Source organism: Crocodylus siamensis, chromosome 8 (assembly GCF_052110815.1).
Source record: "Crocodylus siamensis isolate JL-2025a chromosome 8, ASM5211081v1, whole genome shotgun sequence".
NCBI classification, from domain to species: domain Eukaryota; kingdom Metazoa; phylum Chordata; order Crocodylia; family Crocodylidae; genus Crocodylus; species Crocodylus siamensis.
In genome coordinates this window covers 1,076,285-1,096,988 of record NC_143402.1, presented here as the reverse complement: position 1 = coordinate 1,096,988, position 20,704 = coordinate 1,076,285, and the positions used below count along the sequence as shown (strand labels likewise).

The 20,704-nt window shown below is 46.2% G+C and overlaps 1 protein-coding gene across 2 annotated transcripts in view; it reads right to left on the bottom strand.

The window, feature by feature from the left end:
* The window catches only part of HTR2C (5-hydroxytryptamine receptor 2C), a 334,603-nt gene that overhangs the window by 44,353 nt on the left and 269,546 nt on the right, over window positions 1-20,704 (bottom strand). Inside the window, exons 3-4 of one of the 2 annotated variants that reach the window (XM_090061134.1) lie at window positions 11,180-11,823; window positions 2,419-2,496 (exon numbers count right to left, since the gene is read on the bottom strand). In XM_090061134.1, the coding sequence (XP_089917260.1) occupies window positions 2,419-2,496; window positions 11,180-11,567 (466 nt within the window). In that variant the 5' untranslated portion in view covers window positions 11,568-11,823. The remainder of the gene's footprint in view (window positions 1-2,418; window positions 2,497-11,179; window positions 11,824-20,704) is intronic. The other variant, XM_090061135.1, reaches the window with a different exon arrangement.

Here is a 20,704-nt window from a genome sequence, read left to right as displayed (position 1 = left end):
TGGTAGCGGGCATGCAGTTGTTATGAGGGATGGCAGGTGAGGAGATGCTAAACCTGGGGCTAAATCTATCTTCTCAGGCATCGTGCTGCCCATCTAGTATCAAGCAACTCATTTTCCAATACCTCATTCTAGTCGTGCTTGATTCAAGACTTTCATTGTGAATAGCCAATGGCCCCCTGCTCTGCAAGACAGGGTCAGGCAAAACTAGACGGCTGAATGGGTCACTTGACCCGACAGCTGGTCCTATTCTCTCCGCTCTGCAGAGGGAATAAACAGATGAGTCTCCCACAAGTGCCAGGCGCCTCGCTGTCACTAGATAAATAATGATGATAATTATAAATAATAACAATAATCGGGTTGCAAAACCGCTCCGGCAGTGGAGGTAATGCGCGCTGCATCTAATACCCATCTGCCTGGAAGCTGCAGGAAGATGCCACTTTTACATTGCCTCTTTGGAGAGCTGGGAAATCTGGGCCCTCTAGCTGCAGCTCACGGTGCTGGCCACTGCGCTTCGCCACCTGCTATTAGCCATCGTTAACGAGCTCGTTCAAACCAAAGACGGTTCTTCCCTTTCTGTTGGAGTTTGTAACAAATTTCACAGTGACTTCTGCCAGCAAGAACTGCTGGGATCACTGTGTTAACCCCAGGGAAAATAATGTATGCACACACTCAATCCTACCTCTTCCTGCTTTTAACGAGCAGTCAGGCAAGCAACCTAACGTCATATATCTTAACTCAAGACCATCCTAATTAACTGAAGGATCTTCGTCTATCATCTAAAACCACAATACCTCCAGAAAAGCTGATACCCTCCCTTTATACTTCAGAGGCTGTTAGCCACGAGATCAGGCCATGTGTCCTAAAACACTAAATAAGTGTGAATTTCTCATCAACCTATTTATTTATTAGTAAACTCATTTACTTAGTGCTTTAGGCACTGCATGCCATGGAAAGTATCTTAGGCTGTCAATGTCTGAAATATTCAGGAAGGGCTAATTGCTAAGTTTCTCAGAGCACTGATTAATTGGTGAAAGAGCTGGCCTTATGCTACCCATCATTACTTGCTTTGTAATAAGTTTTAGGTACTGATGGACAATTTGACATTTTAAAATTTTTTTTAAAAAATATGCAGAAGCCTTTGCAGAGAGTGTCTATTTAATTTCCCAGCTATGCTTGAAATGAAATGTGCTTAATCTACTTCATTAGATGAAAATTGAGGAAATGGACCTATCCGGCAAACCCAAATTTATCACCAGGCCTGAGCAAGCTGCTGTAGAAATCCATAAGTAACTTAATTTCTCATCTATTGAATATCTCATTTGTTGAGTTGTGTGAGGTTCCTCCTTGATTGCATCCATCAGAAATCAGTTTATAAACCTGGCTCTGTTCTGCTGCATGCATTTAAGTGACTAGCACAGGGCTCCTCTGAAACCGATGCCTACCGTGATCTTATGCACAAGTGACAAAAGGTGCATAGCAGAAACCTCCCTGTGACGTTATCACAGCTCACGACCGTGTCCTCTGGAGCATTTCACACCTTGATCACAGCTGCACTCATGCCACACACACCAGCCCTAGCTCTGGGACAAGAATCACGTGTGGCATCCCATGCTCACATGTGTTGCACCTCCCCAGCCCCTTGCACAAGTGCTTCTAAGTTCATGAATCTCTTACCCTGGAAACAGGAGCTAGCGCTGATGATCCCTACAGGAGATTTCCCTGGATCAGAAGGACTAGAGGTCTGTTTCCACAGGAGGAGTGGGTGAGGATTTATTTCTGCATTGCATATCTACGCATGTAAGATGACAGTGACAGCAGTGAACAGGGAATCAGGGGAAAACTGAGCTGGAAGGGACCTCAAGAAGTCTTTTCTCTAGTCCAACCCCTGCTGAGGGCAGGGGACACAGGTGAGGTTGCAACCAATTCAAATGGATGCTGGAGTGCTTCACTGGGAAATGCTTCAGAGTTGCTCCTCTTTTATCCAGGGTCATTTTTATATGACTAGGGCAGATTTGTAGTGCTACAGAGCCATGCACCATCTGTCACTTCACCTTGTATAGTGCTTTTAAGGCACGTGAAGCACTGCCTTATCCGTCCACACTCTGCTGCCCCTATAAGCCTGGCTTGGCTTCACTTCCCAGTTTCCTTAGAAAAGTTGCTTTCTACCACACACGCTGCACATGCATTCTCTGCCCAGGGGATGAGGCTGTCAGATTTGGCTTCGAAAAACAACTCTTGTTACTTTTTAAAGCTAAATCTTTCCATCTTTCTTTTGGTATCACTTTAAATGAGCATTTTAATAGGCAGAATGGAAACCCTCTTTCCCAATCCAGGGAAAAAGTATTTGCATGCTGCAGTGCAAACAGCAGTGGAGCGCAGGGATCAGTCAAAGAGTCAATAAAATATGGGAATACTCACGGGTAGTGATGTTTTCCATAGTCCCTCTCTTCACCCACGTGGAAGGTAAGCCGTCACCTGGGGCTTTGGCTCGACGCGCTAGAATCAGGAGGTAAAAAAAGCCTGTTGGTCTGAATCAGTCATATCAGATGGCTCCTTTACCATGATCCCAATCACGAACCTTCCCAAAGTCTCCGATCGAGAGTTTAGCAGGAAGGACAGAGAGCGGGCGAAGGGAAAGAGACTTAATTGCCAGGGAGTGTTACCCGGTCTTCAGCGGTCCAGAATATAACGCTGGATTTTGGGGAGCTGGTGAGCGGCAAGCAAAGAGAGAAGCTGCTAAGTTTAACAATAGCCATTTAATCAAATGGACTAGCACATCCAAGAGTCAAGGGCTAGGAGCAGGAGATAAGCACAGGCAGACGAGCTGTAAGGTCCAGGTTTTTAACAGCGAAGGCTATTAACCACAGCAACAACTGGAGCAAGTCTGTGGTGGATTCTCCACCCCCAGAAATCTCTGAATCAAGAATGGATGCGTTCCTAAATAGACATGCTCCAGTTTGTACAGGAATGAAGCCAAGGAAGTACTCTGTCCTATGCTATGCAGGATGTCCGGCTGGATGATCAGCACGGCTCCTTCCGGCTTCTTAATCAATGAATCTCCGACAGACTCGGAGCGGGTGCAGGAGGCAATGCATCTTACGGCACTCAGGAAAAGGAGGTAAGAAAGAATAGTTTGCACATAGGAGGACCCAGCTCAAATTCAGCATCAGCACTTGTTACCAGAGTCATGAATGCAAGACAATCAGATGCTGCTAACACATGTAGAAAGGAGGACTTGTTTGCTGCAGTCGGTTGTGGCAGCAGCGTTGTTGGAGGTATTTAGGCTGAACATCCATTCAACGAGGGCAAATCTGCAGCCTGAAGGATGCCTGGTTTGGTCCCTGCACCATGGGGCACTGCCAGCAGGCAGAGCGGGGGATACCACACCTGATCTCGGCAGGTGTGCTGCCCAATACAAGCTGCTTTGATAGGACTGGGTGCCATTGTACCTACTTCTAGCAAATAACCAGACTTTCCTTTTTTATTGTATGCCTCTGGCTTCAAAAAAACAGGCAGTCAAACCCCAGAGGACTTACCTTCACAGCAAGAGAAACAGAAACCAGGCCTTGGTCCAATGCCAGTCAGGTCCTGACAGTTAATTACGTGAGGCAAGGATATTTGTGGGGACTGTCTTGTATTGGGCCGATTGCATGGTTGGAATAGACTGTGCTTATGCCTTTTGTTGTCTGGGAAAGTCTGCAAGGATCAGACAAGCTGCCACTAAAGAAGCACAGGAGACAAAGCCCATGAAAGGCCTTGAAACTCTATTTCCACCATCTTAATCACCTCTGGGGCAGAAGAACAGCTGGGCACACCTTCCCTTTGGGACAAACCCATTTTGAGTCTGTGATTTATTGGTCCCTCAGCAGCTAAAAAGCCCCTGGTCTTGATACAGTGACTGTGAACACTTGCTATTGCTGTTTTCTGAGTCCTCCTGGGAAAAGAGAAAGCCATGATAATCCAAATGGCAGACAAACAGGAGTCAGCATTCAAGAAGGGGAAGAGAAAGAAGGACAGGGAAGAAGAAGTCCTGCAGAGAACAAGCCGACCAGGGTTAGGGCACGAAGGCAGAGCTAGAGCACTGCCAGACAGGATCTGGAGGTCCCGAAGGTCGAAATTTGCTTTCCAGGCAATTGCAGGAGCTGAGCTATGGTGACTATTAGGTCAGCCATGTGTGTACAGGGAAGACCCACCTGACTCTGAAAGCCCAGCATTGGAGTCAGTCTTCTGGATGTGGAGTCCAGACTAGCAAGCTGAGCTTGCAAAGCCAGTGAAGGAGTCATGGCAAGAGCATCCTTGGAAGGGGTGGAGGTCAGGCACCATAAAACAGGTTGTGGTGCAATGGCTGGAGCTAGGACCCAGTAATGCCTCCAACAGCACAGACCCAAAGCAAATACTTCTCCCTGGGATCCTCCCTGGTAGGTGCCGTGGGCAAGAGAAGAAGGCACTGGGGTGGGTCTGGGAAAAAAGGCAATTGGCCATTCTTGCACACAGCTCCCTTGAAGCCTCGGCTTGGCACGCTGCATCACTGCTTCCTTGCATCCTTAGAAAATCAGCTAATTAAAATAGAGCATGGAAGACATTGTGTATGGAAAAGGGAGGCCTGTTTAAAGGGACAATAGCGTTGCTTAGGTAAAATACTTTTGAGCAACATACATATGTATACAATACATATTAAATAAGACTTTTCTCTGTGTGTGTGTGTGTGTGTGTGTGTGTGTGTGTGTATGACAATATTTGTATGTGTGTGTATTCACACATAGGGGTATTTTATCCAAACCTCTCCCACCATGTCACATCTTGTTTTACAAAAGCCAACCCTGGCTGACAAATTGGGATATCGACTGCATGGCCCATCTCTCACCTCTGCACACTGCATACATTCCCCAAATGGCGTTCAGAGACGTGGCCACTGTTTCGTTAGCCTTATGCCCAGGTAAAGTTCACCTATTTTGAGGGACCAGCACAAGATCTATGGACCAGATAAGCCTATGCAGCTTAGCTGGATGCATTAGTGCACTGATGAGAGCCGCAGAAGTAAACGAGCAAGTGAAAGGAGGAATTTCGCCCATCTATGAATAACGCTGCTGTCCTGGCACTTCCCAGCACAAAGCTGTTTTCTGGCACTTCCCCATCCCATGTATCATGTCCTCGTTTTTTGTACAGCACCACATCATGTGTGGCACATTCTGGACAGATACAAATCAGGCTTCCTGCCACTTTATATTCCAAGATAAAACACAGCAGACAGAGCCCCAGCAGTGGTGGGAGAGGGATAGGAGAGCGTGCAACAAAAGAGACAGATGCACAAGACAGCTGATTTAAAAAGAATGGTTGCATAGCACAAGAAGTGCTGCTTTTCAAATGTTTGTGCACAGAAATGCATTCAAATGTTTATGTCGTGAAACAACCCCACTTCTAAATGGTTCTTCCTTTAACCCAGTGGCTCTCAACCTTTTTTTAGACTTAAGGCACCCTTGTTCGACTCAAGGCACCTTTGTTAGACTCAAGGCATGGCTCTGTAACTTATGGGGACTGAGTGGCACCCCATTGCAAAAACAAATGTGTTGACTGCAGAGGGGCCAGGCAGGGCGAGTCTGAACCTGCCCGTGTCTGCTTATGTCCCGTGGCACCCTTCAAAGGACCTCGCGGCACCCCAGCACCCTGCTTGGGAATCACCACCCTAAATACAGCTTCAGCACAGCTCCACAACACAGCTGCTCAGCTGGCACGGAGAGTACAGAGGCAAATAAGTGGTTCAGCTGCACTAATGAAGTCCAGCATATCACCCAGCATGTGCTACCAGACAGACTGCTCTCGCCTCAAAGCAGGATGCAACTAAAACAACCAAAGATCCAAGGAAGGGCTGTGAAGATAATAAAAGCATGAAAAGTCAGGGCTACTTCCTTGGAGGAAAGACATAAAAGTGGAGACCTGAGAGTTGCCTGATATGGTACCTGCTAGAGAGGAAACGCTAGTGATAGGAGGAGGGAGAACTAGTCAATGGAAGTAGACAGCAGACAGTAACAGGAACTGTAGGACTGGCCAAGGGAACGTAAGGTTAAGAGCTAAACAGGATTAACAATAGAGCATTAGATATAGATAAGAGAAATAAAATACTCGTCTCCCATGGCTGGAGCTGGGAGAGGAGTATCCTCCTGCTTCAGGTCATGAACGAGCTAATAATTGTCTGGAGTTAAGAAGAAACTCCTGCTGCATCCCTACGACTGCACGGCTGTTCATCGTGGTGGCTTCATGCCTTCTTCCCAGGCTCCAGGAAGCAGGACACTTGCCCAGGGGTTGGGTCCAGCTGGATGCATCCTATGCTGAGGTCCATGCTATTAGCATTGGCTGCAGGTAGATCACATCCACAAATGCCAGGAAATGGAAAGACAAGCTTCCCAAGTTCATCTTTATCGAACCAGCTCTCGTTGCTGCTGCCAGACGGTGATTTTGGAGCGGAGAACGCTGCAGGATCTTACGGGCAGAATGATGCACACTCCTCTCTCAAAGCCCAGTAGCAGGAGCTGAGCCGGGGGTGGGGGAATGTCCTACTTCTGAGGCTTTCAGGGAAAAAAAATGTAATTTTGACACCGAGCACTTGTTTCTGCTGGTTCGCACTGAAATGCCAGGACCTTCTTCCCCCCACCAAGCTGCCTTCCCGTCTGCAAAGGATTGCTTTAGAGTTCAAATTTGCATTCACTCCTTGGAGTGACTCCGACCAGAAAAGGACAGAGAAGGCTAGAAAGACAGAGCCAGAATAAGTGGGTAAAAAAGAAGGCACTGGAGGTAATGGCACAATAAAAAGGGTGAGAGCGCCAGTGTTGTAGGGCTGTATTATGCAGGCAAGTTTTCCAGGGGACAAAAAGGTTCAGCTTGTATATCCTTTACTCCAGAAGGCTTTAATGTGCTAATGTTAAGGAAGAACAACTCAAATGAAGGGAGCTCGTTCCATTTCCCTGAACTTGGAGATGCAATTTTAAGCTTTCATTCTTCTGATTTAGTTAAGATTTGCTAGCAACCAGCTGCCTGAGCTCAGATGCAAAGTGCCGCATCTCTGAATTATACAACTTCACGCTCAGTGCAACACAGATGGAGTCTGGACAATCTTGCACTGAGGCAGCAGGTTTCATCTGCAAAAAACAGCACGTGGGACAAGTGCGCTCCAGTGCAGAAATCCTTGCAGTTGCACCTGGGATGCATTAGCAGAGAACTTGCAAGAATTTGAAGTGCAGAGAACTTGCAAGGGAAAGTCACTTGTGGGTTGATCTAAGCCAGGGGTATCTGAGCCATATGATCCAGGGCGCGGGTCTCAGACCGACCCCGCACGCGGTGGGCAGCTGACCCACAGATCAGCATCCAGTGCGTGGAGCCATGAGTTTGACACCGCCAATGTAATCAGTCATTTTACCTGTCGGCAGTTGCTGATATTCAGCTTTTACGATGCCCTGCCAGCACGATGCTCCACATCCGATCACACCGAGCAGTCAGGCTGGCAGGCAGGATTCAGAGGCTTTGCAGGCACGCTGGCTACAGGGAGTCTGCTGCAAAGTGAGGGCACAGAAGCCCTGAACAGGCCTGCAGAAAAAAGCTGTGGGACTCCTTGATATTCGTTCCTGGGTAATCAAAGGAACTGAGCCATTCTGGAGCCAGCTGGCTTTTCTGTTGGCTTGCGCTAGGCCGTGCAGAGCCTCCAAGAGAACAGACACCCCGGTGAAAATCTTGCTTTGTAAAAAATCATAATGAAGCTTTTGTTGTGGTGGCTGGTCAGGGATCAATGACTCCAGCCAGTCCTGTTACTGCCTCAGAAAACTCCCAACTCACTGAGTGAAAAAATGGTAGCCAGGAATATGGGTACGTGTAGGCACGTCTACACATGCACTAATGCACCTTTTCTAATGTGCATTAAATTGAGTACCTGCAATGTGAGGTAGAGGTAATCAATTGATGGGCATGAGGCTGTGCTAGCTACACACCAGCCCCGCTCTTGTCCCGGTACCCGGAGCAAGGCAGCAGCAGGAGCACTCCCGTCCTCCTCGTCTGGGGCAGACTCCTGGCTCGCCCCCGCCTGCGCCCCAGCTTGCCTCCTCGTACGCTGCCGGTAATAATGAGGTGGGAGGAGAAGGGATTCCCCAGGCGCAGGAGCCCGCAGGCCCCGCAGCGTCCTTGAGCCAGCCCTGCTCCCCGACCGTGGTCCCAAAGCTCTTCCATGTGCGGCGAGGCCTACGCCAAGCGAAGACAAGCAGACATGGCCAAGGGTGAGGGCAGCAGGAAAGCCGGTGCCCGGGGCCTTATTGCTGGTAGACAAGGGCCGGGAGCTCTCAGTCACATTTACAGAGCTCATTTCCAAAAATGATTCATGCACATCCTGAGCAGAAAAGGATTACTGAAACCCCCATACGCCTTCCTCTAGCAGTACCTAGCAACTTGCCTACAAAGGATTTTGCCATCGTCAGCTGCTAGTCCAGGCACTCAGAGAAGGAAGAATAATTACAAATGACCCCATTCATCTCTTTAGATCACTGTATATTTATTTGCTTCCAAAAATGCAACGTGCAGGAACTGGATGCTTTAACCTTAAGTAAGCAGAACTAATTTGCTGTCTAGGCCGCACAAAAAACTTATTCCCAGGTGTTGTGGGAGCCTCCGAAGGCTCCTTTGCATAAATTCACTTTCTGTCAAGCCAGGAAGTCATGCGGCATTTATATGGTCCCTTTTGAGCTCCAGGACACACGGGATATCACAGTAAGACATCTTTTACTCACATAAGGACTTTGCAAGCTCTCATCAGCATCAAGTGAAGCCAAACCAGCGGCTCTCTCCTCATCACCGTGCGACTCCATTTTTGGCTGGGTAAGTCTGAGTATTGGCAGAAGCATAAAAAACAACTGAAAACACAAACTCGGGAACCTCTGGGATTGCCAGACACGTCCGAGTTGAGGCCAGGTGGATCGCTCCAAATAAAATGCTTTCTGCATAAGACTGAAGCGATGCAACAAGGATGTCCCAGTCAGATAATGATTTACCTCGCTGCAGACCCAGCACATCGCTCGAGGAGCATGTGCATTCGGTCACTGGATAAAAAATGGTCTGACTTGCTGTTTCAATCAAATGAAAAGGCACATAAATATCCCTGCTTTTAACTTTACCAGCCAGCAAACCAATCCAATCAGGCTCTTAAGTAAACAGCCTAATTTGTTTCTGAGGAAAATTAGGGTTTTTTTGTTGTTTTTTTTCTTTTACAAAAACAAGAGCTGTCAGAAACGATGGCAGCTTCGTCTCCCTGATGGATGTAAACGACTGGAAACCCACCAGCAATTCTGCGGCTCAGCGAAGGGACTGTGACATCTAGCAAGACTTACCCAAGCACGCACTTGGTTTCCTAACCCTGGAAGATGCTCCCGCTAGAAAGTCAGTACTTTAGCAGGGTGTGGTAGACGTCCTCCCAAACAGCACGTATACACCACACGCATGCACGCACATGCATAGATGCACACAGGAGTTAGTGGCACAGTGAAATGGCCCGCTACAGCACTTAGCTCCTGTATAGAGAGCTCGCAAAGCATTTTGAGCTTCAGGGTATTGTGATTCTCATTCGACAGAGAGGAACAGCAAAGCAAAGAAAGGCAAAGGGATTTGCTCGTAGAAAGCCCATAGCAGAGCTGGGAATAGGACAAAAGTGTCAAGAGTCTCAGCAAAGGGCCCTCCCCGCTGCACCGCCCCTGCCCAGGTCCCACCAGAGCCAGGCAGCGTCCCGCAGCATTACCTAGCACGGCTGTTTCACAGGCGGCAGCAGCCCCCCCCAGCGACCACCACCTCTTGCAGAACCGATCTCAGCCGGCTCCCAGCACGGCAGACCACTTCCATTGACATACTGCTTGCAACCACTTGGCACTTCAAGTTTGCTCAGAAAGAATTTGCTGCCAGTGGGTTTTTTTTTCCTGAGATGGTTTCTTTAAAGGAGTCACTGGAGCAGGGTTTCTGCCAGATCATGGCCTGACTTGAACCGACACGGAGGGAGGGAGACAGGCATTAATGCCCAACTCTGCCACCAAATGATGGAGGCTCCTGAAGCTAGTAAAGCATGTGGCTTCAAACCCTTGGGAGGAAGCTCAGCAGTATAGCAGGAGCAATGGAGGTACGTGCCGGGTGCGAGGGGCATTAGCTCCTCTTTAGGATTTAGGAGAACTGTTAGCAGGTGGACACTCAGACCGACCCTGTCTGGCCCGGAGAAGGGAAAGGCGATGGGCCAGGTGCTGCCCCTGGGCCGTGACTCCCAGACCTTCATTGCTTACCCAGGGTAGAGAAGTAGTCTGACATCCAGGAATCATTTAAATCGTGTCTTGGGGTCTCCTTAAAGCTATGCATGTGGGGCCAAATTGATTGCTTTCCTCCAGGGCATAGGCCCAAGATTTGGCCCAACGCATGCTTTGCTGCAGCAAGCCTCTGACAGCAACAGGCATGTTACTGAAAACAAGTCCAGGTCTCCATACGCTAGGAGAGATCCAAGCTCACAAGCCGACGATGGTTCTCAAGTCCCAAAGAAACCAGCAAAAGTTCAAGGCACTCAGCATTTCTCAAGAAGGGTCTCTCTCTTATTCAGGTCTCCTGTCTTGCCCAAAGACAAGTAGTTTGGGTTGGTCGGTGACATGCAGCTTACATCTTTGCTCCGCTCTTCTAGAACAGATTTCACCAAAACAGCTGGCGGCAGCTGGCTCGAAAAGGAAACCGATTTTTCATCCCTGCTGTCCTCAGCAGCATGGGTCATTATTACTCAAATGTTTTAGGAGATCATTCCTTCAAGACAGCATGGGAACAAAACCTGTTTTCAAAGGAACATACATCCCACCAGTACAACCTGAGATATAACTTTCCTTCTACATGTCCTTGGGAGAAGGCATTTAGCAGAATTTGCTAGAATTGGACAGCCTGCACCATAATCACTTCTGCTAGAGCCTTGAACCTGCAACCTCTTGGACAGTCAACCGCACACCTTAGCACCACGCCACCCTACCCACTGAGGCATGACAGTCAGGCCCATTATTGATGCCACAGCTGGACTCCTCCAAGGACGCACACAAAGGATGTGCACCGTACGCAACCATTCACAGCGACCCCTGACACCACCACGCTGCCAAACCCGGTCAGCTGGATGGGAGGAAAAATTCGAGTCACTTACCGTACAGAACTGTAATGAGGGACACAGGCATGACTAGGATCCCCACCAGCATATCCGCCACCGCCAAGGACATCAGGAAGTAATTTGTGGCATTCTGCAGCTTTTTCTCCAAGGAGACGGCCATGATCACCAGGATGTTCCCTCCAATAGTCAGCACAATGATAACCAAGATCAGGAGGGCCGGCCAGTTCTTCTCCCTTATGGACATACGAGAGACTTCTTCCTTCTCCGAGGTATTGAAAGGATCAAACGTGGGCAAACTCTGATTCAGAGTCAAATTGCTGCTTAACGGCCAAGCCATCAGACCACCGTGCAGACTGAAATCCAGAGTCACAGACACTGTTGTTAAGCTGACTAATATTCCAGCACCACTTAAAGTGCTCATCATCTGGGACTGGTTTTCCGCTCCCTCAATCGTGCCTCGAAGCGAGTTTCATTTTCAAATGGCAGGTCCAGGGCAGGCGCCGAACTTCAAAACACAAGAGCCACAAAACGGTTTGATCTTCCATGGTGGAGTCAAACTGGCAGGAGCGAGCGTGGTGCTCTTCAGGGGCTCCTCAGGGACGACGGCAGACGGCCACCGACTCGTAACGCGGAGGAGGTGGCGGCGTGGTGACGTCCAGCTCGTTTTCCTGTTCATCGTTCTGTAAAGAGAAGAAAAAGGCACCTGCTTTTTCAATGAAATCACGACAAACTCAACATCTTCCATCTCCCCGCACCAGCAACACACTTTCTCTCTCTTCCTGCTGGTTAGCATGCTCTCCAGGCTGCGCGTAATTTATCTTATGGATACAGCCCTTGCCTATAATTATGGGGGGGGGGAAATCACATCAGTGTGTTCTGGCTGGTTAAAAGCTGATTATCGTTAATTAAATGTTTTGTGAAACCTGCTAAAGCAAGTCTGAAGAGCAAGACATTTCAACTGATGGCCACTTCACAGAACGTCTCCCGCCGCACCCGGTCGTGCACGGACAACGCCAGCGATCCCAACCCAACATTATTATTGTGCCTTCATGGCACCGTAACTATAAACAGGAGTGTTTGGGTAGATTTTGTATGCTCGACGATGGAGCACAGGTGTCATAAAAACACCACAAGAGAAGTGATTAACCCTCCTGTAGGAAAGCAAGCAATATTTTATGTTTATTTTGGCAAACGCACGGTAAAAAACCCCGCAGTGCTGTCTGACGTGATGCTGCCAACCTCTCCGAACAAACAAGCAAAGCAAAGAAGGGGGAAAGACAAACCTTTGCGAAAGCTGAGCTGCATTTTAATGCATTTCCCCCTCCCTGCGCTTCTGAGCAGGGGGCCAAAGCCCGCTGACCTGGGTGGGTCTGGCCGTGCCCCCTACCCTGATGGAAGCTGCCCACGGCCCGGGTACACCTGTCGCGCTCAGCACAGGAGGATCCGATATTTTGTCGTAGTTACTGGTTTTTAGCTTAGATTTCCTATTCCTATCTTTCACTCACTAGGCCTTACTCTCTTCTCATAGGTGTGTTCATCAGGCCAGAAGGTACTAGCAGACCTTCCAACAAGATCTCCTGTGTAAGAGGCCAGACAAATTCATCCTGTTACTCCTTTAGTAATCTCAATATCATTTTTTTAGATCTCAGTCCAGCAAAGCACTTAATCGCGTGCTTAAGTTTAGGCACCTGCTTAAGTCCAGGGAAGCCAATCAGACGTGCGGTAGTAATTAGCTGACCTGAACCCATAGCTCAGTTGATACCGCACCGCTGAGATTTCTGCTATTCATTTCCCCTGGAGTGGGGTCAAGCTGGTAAGGAAGAAAAACTTTACAATAATGAGAAATGGGGGAACATATGGACAAAAAACCCAGAAAGGATCATAAAGGGAAAGCAAAATGGTTTGTTTTGAGCATCCCTACCCCTCTCAGCTCCTTGTTGTAACCCATAACGTTAAAGCTATTGCGTCAGCCTTACAAAGCAAGACAAGAGAGATGTTAGCCCCCTAACACAGTCCATACACAACCCGGCACTTCGCTATCCAGGGATCAAAAGGTAAATGCAATTTGCAGGATTAAATTAAAATCTGTGTAAGAAAAAGAAGCGCTCAGAGTCCTGTAATAAAACGTTTAGCATTCATGGAGGCGTTGGTTACTTACTAATGGGCCTCACATGGAAAAACACTTCTTAAATGAGCAGCGTGCACAATGAACCCAGATTTGTCTCTAGACTATAGTTAATTACTCCCAAAGGTTCTGCAGACCTCTTATTTAGGAAGAAATCTGTGCAATTTGCACAGAAAATAACAGTGCTTCTACACATGCAAATGAAACAACCAATAATCGCTGGAAAGGGTCAGCTTCAGAGCTCTGAAAAAGACGCTCGTCAGAATATGGCAGCACCCTTCCAGAATACTCGTGCGAAACACGGCTCACGTTCAAGTCTGACGTGAAAACAGACTTTACTAGCACTTGTGTTCACTCTGCCAGTGGCGTGCTATCGAATGCCGTGTCGCTCGAGTGGTCTCGTTGAACAAAGTTGAGGTCGGCGATGTGATCCACCCTCCATGAAAGCCGACGGGATTTATTCCAGGGTCTGACCATCCCGTGTGCAGCACTGGAACGAACAGGACCTGTGCATGGGGGGAGCAGGAGCACCGCCCGTGACGGTATGGGATGCGGTAAAACAGCATGATGCACGACATGCGGCAACTTGCTCAGCAGGGCAAATCAAAGAGATTTCCCCCCCCCCGCCACCACGTTCTGGTAAACTGAAAAAAGCCATAATAGCCACCTGTCAAATAGCACAGCGACACTGATAAATGGCACGGGGCAGTTTGCAATATCGAAGGAGTTTCAGGCAGTCATCCCAGAACATCAGTAGGTGTGAACGGAATAGGAAATCCTCGGTGTCCGAGCCAATACTAGAGGTGCCAAAGGTGCAAGTCTGTGACCCCATGCTGACAGAGTCACTCTGGTTACTTCTGCGATGATGACTATTGACGGCAAGTAATACAAGCAGGCTTTGTCTCTCCTTTTCAATGTGACACTAAAACCGAGCTGTGTTTATTGCTGCTGCTCTTTTCCCGCTGCCTTTGACATGTCCTTACAAGTAAGGCTCCCTGAAAGGGGCAATCATACAAACATCCACAGGAGATCACTGCACTGAAAGAGCAAGGACGCTCATTTGACAAAAATCTGGGAAAACGCGCACAGATAAAAGCAGCACAGGTAAAATGCATGTGGCGTGACAAATGCACATGCAAATATCCTCCTGACATGGAGAACAGCCATCAAGAAGGCTGTTTAAATATGAGGCCCCGCTCTGGATGCTATTAGGAAGAAGAATGAAAGGTGTTTGAGAAGGGCCTACACGCTGGACATGATTAACTGGGTGGAGATGGGGCAAGCGGCTGAATGAAAGTTTCCCAGGGAAGAGAAGTCTGATGCAAACGAGGAACAAAAAAAAAATCTCAGACTCAATAATTACATTCCTTTTTGCAGAAATACGAAGTGTGAAGTTTCATCACATAAAAATCCCAAGTCCCAGCTCCGTGTCCCGGAGGCAGTAGCCATCCTTACATGCTGTGCCTGGTGAGCGGCTGGGACATTCACTGATGCTGGACTGGAGGCTGCAACGGTCAGCGATCGACTCCATCTCCAGTTTCCACTTCTGCTATGCTCATGAAGAGTGGCAAGCCTGGCCCGTTATCACTGCGAGGAACTTCAGAGAAGTCATTAGCACTTGAGTGTCTGAACAGATTTCATTAAGAAAGGAAGTAAGTATGTGTTGCGCAGACCCTGAACAGAGTGGCAAAGGGATTTCAGCAGACATAGGGAGTCCCAGAGATGGGTTTCCTGAACCTGAAGCCTCCAGTCCCAAAACCAACGGAGACAGAAGGAAAGCTGGTGCATGTGCACAGCAGGGCCATGCGCAAGCAGACAAAAAACGAAACGCTCATTTATTCCTGTGAAGTCTCCTTCTTTGGATACTGCCACGCGTCAAAGCACTAAGGGGCACAAAGCCACGTTTGATTCCCACAAATACAATTTTCATTAAATGAAATGATTATGAAAAAGAGAAGCTGTTTATCAGCCACAGACTTCAAAACTCATCTTCTTGTTAGCAATGAGCTGATTTGCATATGCAGAGACAGAGCCTTACCGAGATGCCTCTTATGCCAAATGCATTTTGCAAATCTCATAGAAACGTACCCAAAATTTCAAACGGCAGTTGAGCCCCCCATAGTCTATAGCTGGCTTCCCAATATACCTGCTGGCAGTTAGCCCTGCACACCCATCAGGAGCAGATTTTGGCCATGAATTTCAGGGATAAAATAACAGTGGAATTATTAGAAACAATTTACTTCACTCTCCAAATTCTTCTTTTGCTGAGAAAAATAAAAAGTGTGATCTCAAACTCGGTTCAGTGGCTTGGTGATTTTTGCAAGGGACTCAAGAGAAGAACCCAGTGGCCCTTTCGTTCAGGGGTGCGATGCAGTGCTCACAAAACAGGACCTAAAACGAACATTTTTCAGCTCAGGGATGAAATCCATGTGAAAACCAACTGGAAATCCTCATGTGGCTACAGGAAAGCTGAGTAAGCCGAGAGAGGAAGGATTGATCATCTCATGGGAGCTCTCCTTGAAGGCAAGAGCAGGAACCACCAAGTTTCCATTTGAGCTAGCAGAAAACGTTGCTTTTGTACAGCACAGCTCTTTTATCCCCTCACGCTGGAGCTGCCAGCCAGCAAAAGGATGGAGGCCTTAAAGGGAACGACGATCCTGTGCAGGGCACTCAATCAATGCCTGCTGCATCGGAGAAACAGCCCCTGTGCCACACCACGACGGCCAGCCCCTGCCCGTCTCCGCAGACAACTGCCTGCTCTTGGCTACGGGATCCCTGGCAGCCGGGGCCGAGAGGAGAGAAGCAAAATGTGCAGGCGCAGCACATGCCGTCTTCCCTGGAGAGGTCCCATGTCTTCATTCGTCGCTTTACAACCTCAGTCGACTCGGCGTCAGTGCAGGACAGGCATAAATGACCAGGAGGGGCTAGCGCCCGGGGTGGGGGGGAATGCACAGTTACTTCCTCCTTTGATTCACGTTCCACTCAAAACTTTAAAACCAATTTCCTGGGAGGGTCAGCAGCATTTCTTACTTAAGGGAGTCCATTCACTTAATGGCTTGTTATCATCTACCCGATTCCTGCTGATCTCTCTTCACTCCATAGCTGTTAATAATGACCCTCTCTTCTCTTTTATGGTCTTGATGTGCCACTTGTCAAAATTCCCTTTCTTCCACAATTTTTCTGTCTGTTATCCATCCCTGGTAATCTCTCCTCTATTTTACAGCTCTGCTGTTAGTTAGTTCTAGCTAAAAACTTTAACTCAAGTGTGGTAATATTAACTAAGGTGAACATTAACCGAGGTGTGGAAATGGCTGATAATGAAGCATTGGATGCACTGGCATGCTCAAGAAGGCTACATTTTGTTTTATGAGTCTGAATAACAGATACACATCTCACTATAATGACTACTGGGGTAATAAAACAATATCTTTTGACTATTTTTGCCTAGTTTGTTGGATTGTTTGAACTTAATATAAAACCATGCATATTAGTGCGCATTTCAATAAAGTTATATTTGCTTTTGCTGAATAATATAGCGCTGGGCCCCTAGCATATTAGTAAATCTTCTAGTTTCTCTTGAACTGGAGAAAAATGTGTGCTGTGTTGTATGTAAGGATGCTCATGCCACCTGCACCCCCTTTTCAGATCCTAGATCTGCCCATGAGGAACATTTGCTTCTTATTTGCATCCCTGGGCATGAGGATGTGAGCCACGAAAAAGGGAAGGTAGAGACAGCCAGTGGCATCCTTAGCCCATAAACATGAATCCGGGTTGCATCAGACTGCTTTTCTATTTTTCTGGAACAGGAACATCCCAGAGAAGCTGTCAAGACAGAAAGCTATTCAAGAAAGCCATTTGACCTAGGGTATAATTGATACTGTAATTAAACAGTATAAAGGTAATCCAGGAATCTTTCCACCTAAGTTGATTTTGCATGCTAATACATGAAACTTAACCAGCACTGTGCTGATGGTGAGCTTCATCTTCCAAACAAGCCCACATTATTCAGCACCTAGGAATGTTATTCTAACACTTTTTTTAATAAGGTGAACATGAAAATACTGGTTTCTTGGTAGCAGCCATCAAGTACCTTTCCCAGTACATCTTTTAGTAACAATGAAGGAAAATGCCGATGACTAATTTCTTCATCCAGAATCATCTAAACGTATCACTACAGCATAAAATGACTGGTTTTATTCATGAATTCTGCATCTATTTTAAAAGTATCTCCATCACTTTAAACATTTTTTTTCCTCTCACAGGTTTTGCTAATAGTTAACATCTAAGTGTATAAGCTAGATCCTAAAGCTTATTACCAATAACGGATCGATATGTTGCTGACAGTTCTCAACACGATTGTTGAGACACGGATTGAACAAACCCTTTTCTTTGCCCTACATCTTTTGGCTGGGGAAGTGGGTGAGTGGGGCAACAAAAACCCTGTAATTCTTTGATCTATTAACTCAGTCCCTTGTGTACTGAAGTAGAGCAACATTTTCATTTATATTCTATGGAGAAGGCATGAATTATTTAAAGCACAGGTTTGATAGGCTGCCGATCAGCTATGTGCTGGGAGGTAGAGTCAATGGGAAACTCGAGTTATGCAGGTGCATAAGTCTGCAGGCGCCGGCCATCAGGGGAGATGGCGCTCTGTTCAGAACCGCCTGCCATTGCAACTCAGTCCCTAACAGGGGATAAACAGCACATAAACCTTCTTGCAATATCCACCATCACTTTCCCTAGAAGGGCACATATTCATCTTTAACTGTTTCAGCCTTCACAGCTCAGGACAGATGGGTAGGCAATGATCTCCTCAAAAGAAAGCCAGCTCTCTGCCGGTAAATTTTCAAGTCCCTGGAAGCAAGGACTGATTCTGCCCAGCCAGGCTGAGGAGCTCTGGAGCGGTCATAAATCATCCAGGTTCGCCCTCGGTGGAGTTTATAGCCGAAATGTGATAAACTCCATTTGAAATCAGCCACAGCTGATTGGCCCATTGGCCACCTTCATTTTCTTGGCACACTGTACACAGAAAGGCACACAACAATCTCACACTCATGCCGGTAGGGAAATTCAACAGCAGTACACACAGGGCTTGAAAAATCAGAAGTGCTCAATAACTCAAGAAAGTTGATGACTCTCAATAGTCCCTATTGCAAGAGATCAGTGAATGATACGGTGACTTGCCAAAGGGACAAGAAATTAAATACTGCATCAAAACCCACAGCGGCACAAGATTATCTGAGCCTCCTTCATGATTTACACCATATCCAGGGGAAGGAAGTATTTCTTTAGCAAAAGATTGTAAAATGGCTCAAAATTGAGTCTAGTTAAAAGGGTTTTATACCAAAAGCTTTTCTTCAAACTGGCTTGTTGTCTAGATCACAATGAGAGCCAGAAGAAAGAGCAAATCAAGTATCACTGAACTGCACGTACTCTAACTTTCCATAAGAAAGACAACGCTGTCTTCTATTGCTTTGTCTTGTAATATGTGGGTCATTTTCCTGGCTGGTATAAATTGTGCTTGGCGCCATGGAGATATGACAAACTGACAATTGGTATAATGAGATACACACTGCAAGACATAGGGGAATACATTTAAAGACTAGGTTTTGAAAAAGCTTCTGTATTTTCTGACATTTAAGTCTTTGACTTTTAAATATACAATACAGTGGGTGCATCTACATGAGATGCCTACTGCACGGTAGCTTAATAACACTGCGCAGTAGCGTGGCAGTCAAAACTGTGCTAATAGCCTACTGCACAGTAAGCATCACAAAAAAACATGCGCCAATACTAAGTTTATTGAGCATTTAGTTAGTATTTCATTAAGCAAGTAGTAAACTAAATGCACAATAACTACTGTGCATTAATGAATGTATAGACGCACCCAGTACTAATTTTTTTCTTTTTTAAGAGAGTTGCTTTAACATCTGTCTTTGCAGGGAACCTATAAGAAACAGCTCCAGGGAACTGCACTAGATTTATTGGCACAGGATATATTTAATCACCTCAGGACACATCCGAGTTACATGAGTTGTTTTGTATCTACTTATTTCTGAGAATTACCTCCATATTAGTCATTTGTGACTATTCTTTTCTCCCTATTGTATTAGTGCTGTTACTCATCATTAATCCCACAAAGATCTAAAATGGAGTGAAAACTGTTTTATGTTCATCACAGCCTAACAAATGTATGTTTATTATACAGCAGAGTGATCACCAATAAAGTCACTTATTGCAAACTAGCATCTAAGTCATTATAGTTTCATTTTGACTTTTTAATGTTGACACTATGTTTTCAATCTTGTGTTAAGAGGGAGATGCCAAAATCCAAGAAGTAACCTAGGGAAGAACACTGATTACCATTTGGAAACTTGGGTTATTTCTTAAAAAGACTGTAGGATGCTAAGAGACCCACATCTCAAATGTGTTTTTATCCTGAGATTGCTGACAATCGAGGTGAGAAGCCTGGGTTGCCACCCCTTTGCGCTTTTAGGAGATCCTCACATCCTTTACAAATAATAGCCTGATCCTGTACTATTAAAAATCAATTAAAGTTTTACCATTGGTTTCACTGGGAGCAAAATTAGTACTTAAATATGTTATTACATGAGACTCTACACATACTCTAAAATTAACTCAGCATTGAATCCAGCTTACTTAAGCTCTTTCCTGAATCCTTCCTGAATGGGGGCCAAAGGACTACCATTTGGCTTGAGTTCATCCTTTCATTGCAGGTATTGAAATAGTCTCCTAAGCTATTTTGTGCCTGCAGTGGTGTAAGATGAGTGCTAGCAGCCAACTAATGTGAAAAACATTTAATACAAATCTCAAAGATGCTTCATTGAAGTCAACTTTTTAACAATGGCTTTTTCATGTGTCATTTAATCACATGCACAATAATAAATAAATAAATTCATCCTTCACTGCAAGAGAAAAATGGATTATCTTAAATAAACGATTCGGTAATTATATTTCTTTGGGTCATAATAATGAATCATTGCCATTCAGTCCAAAAACAAATGGCATTAATATTCCCCTCCCATCTCTCTCCTCATACTCTGTCAGGAAGGCAGTAATTTATTTCCAGGTCTTTTTCTTCAAAACAAGGCTTAGAGAAGACATCTTAATCTGTCTTCAGTCCACAAGGCTAGCGTCTTTCTATTTAACTCTAGGCTGGTGTCAAATACTGAGCACTCATTGGAGATGTTGGTACGCTCAACACCCTTTTAAGAAGATTTGTTTGCTATTCAGCTAAAATACAGCAAAGAGCATTGCAAGGGAATGATTCAGGGTCTCATATAATGTTCCAGCTTTGCAAGGATTGTTCTATAGCCACAGATATTTTACCATTTATACATTTCTTTTTCTCCCTTCTTTCTTTGAAAAAAATTGGAAACACATTCACTAGCAATTTAATTCCATCTTTTTAATGC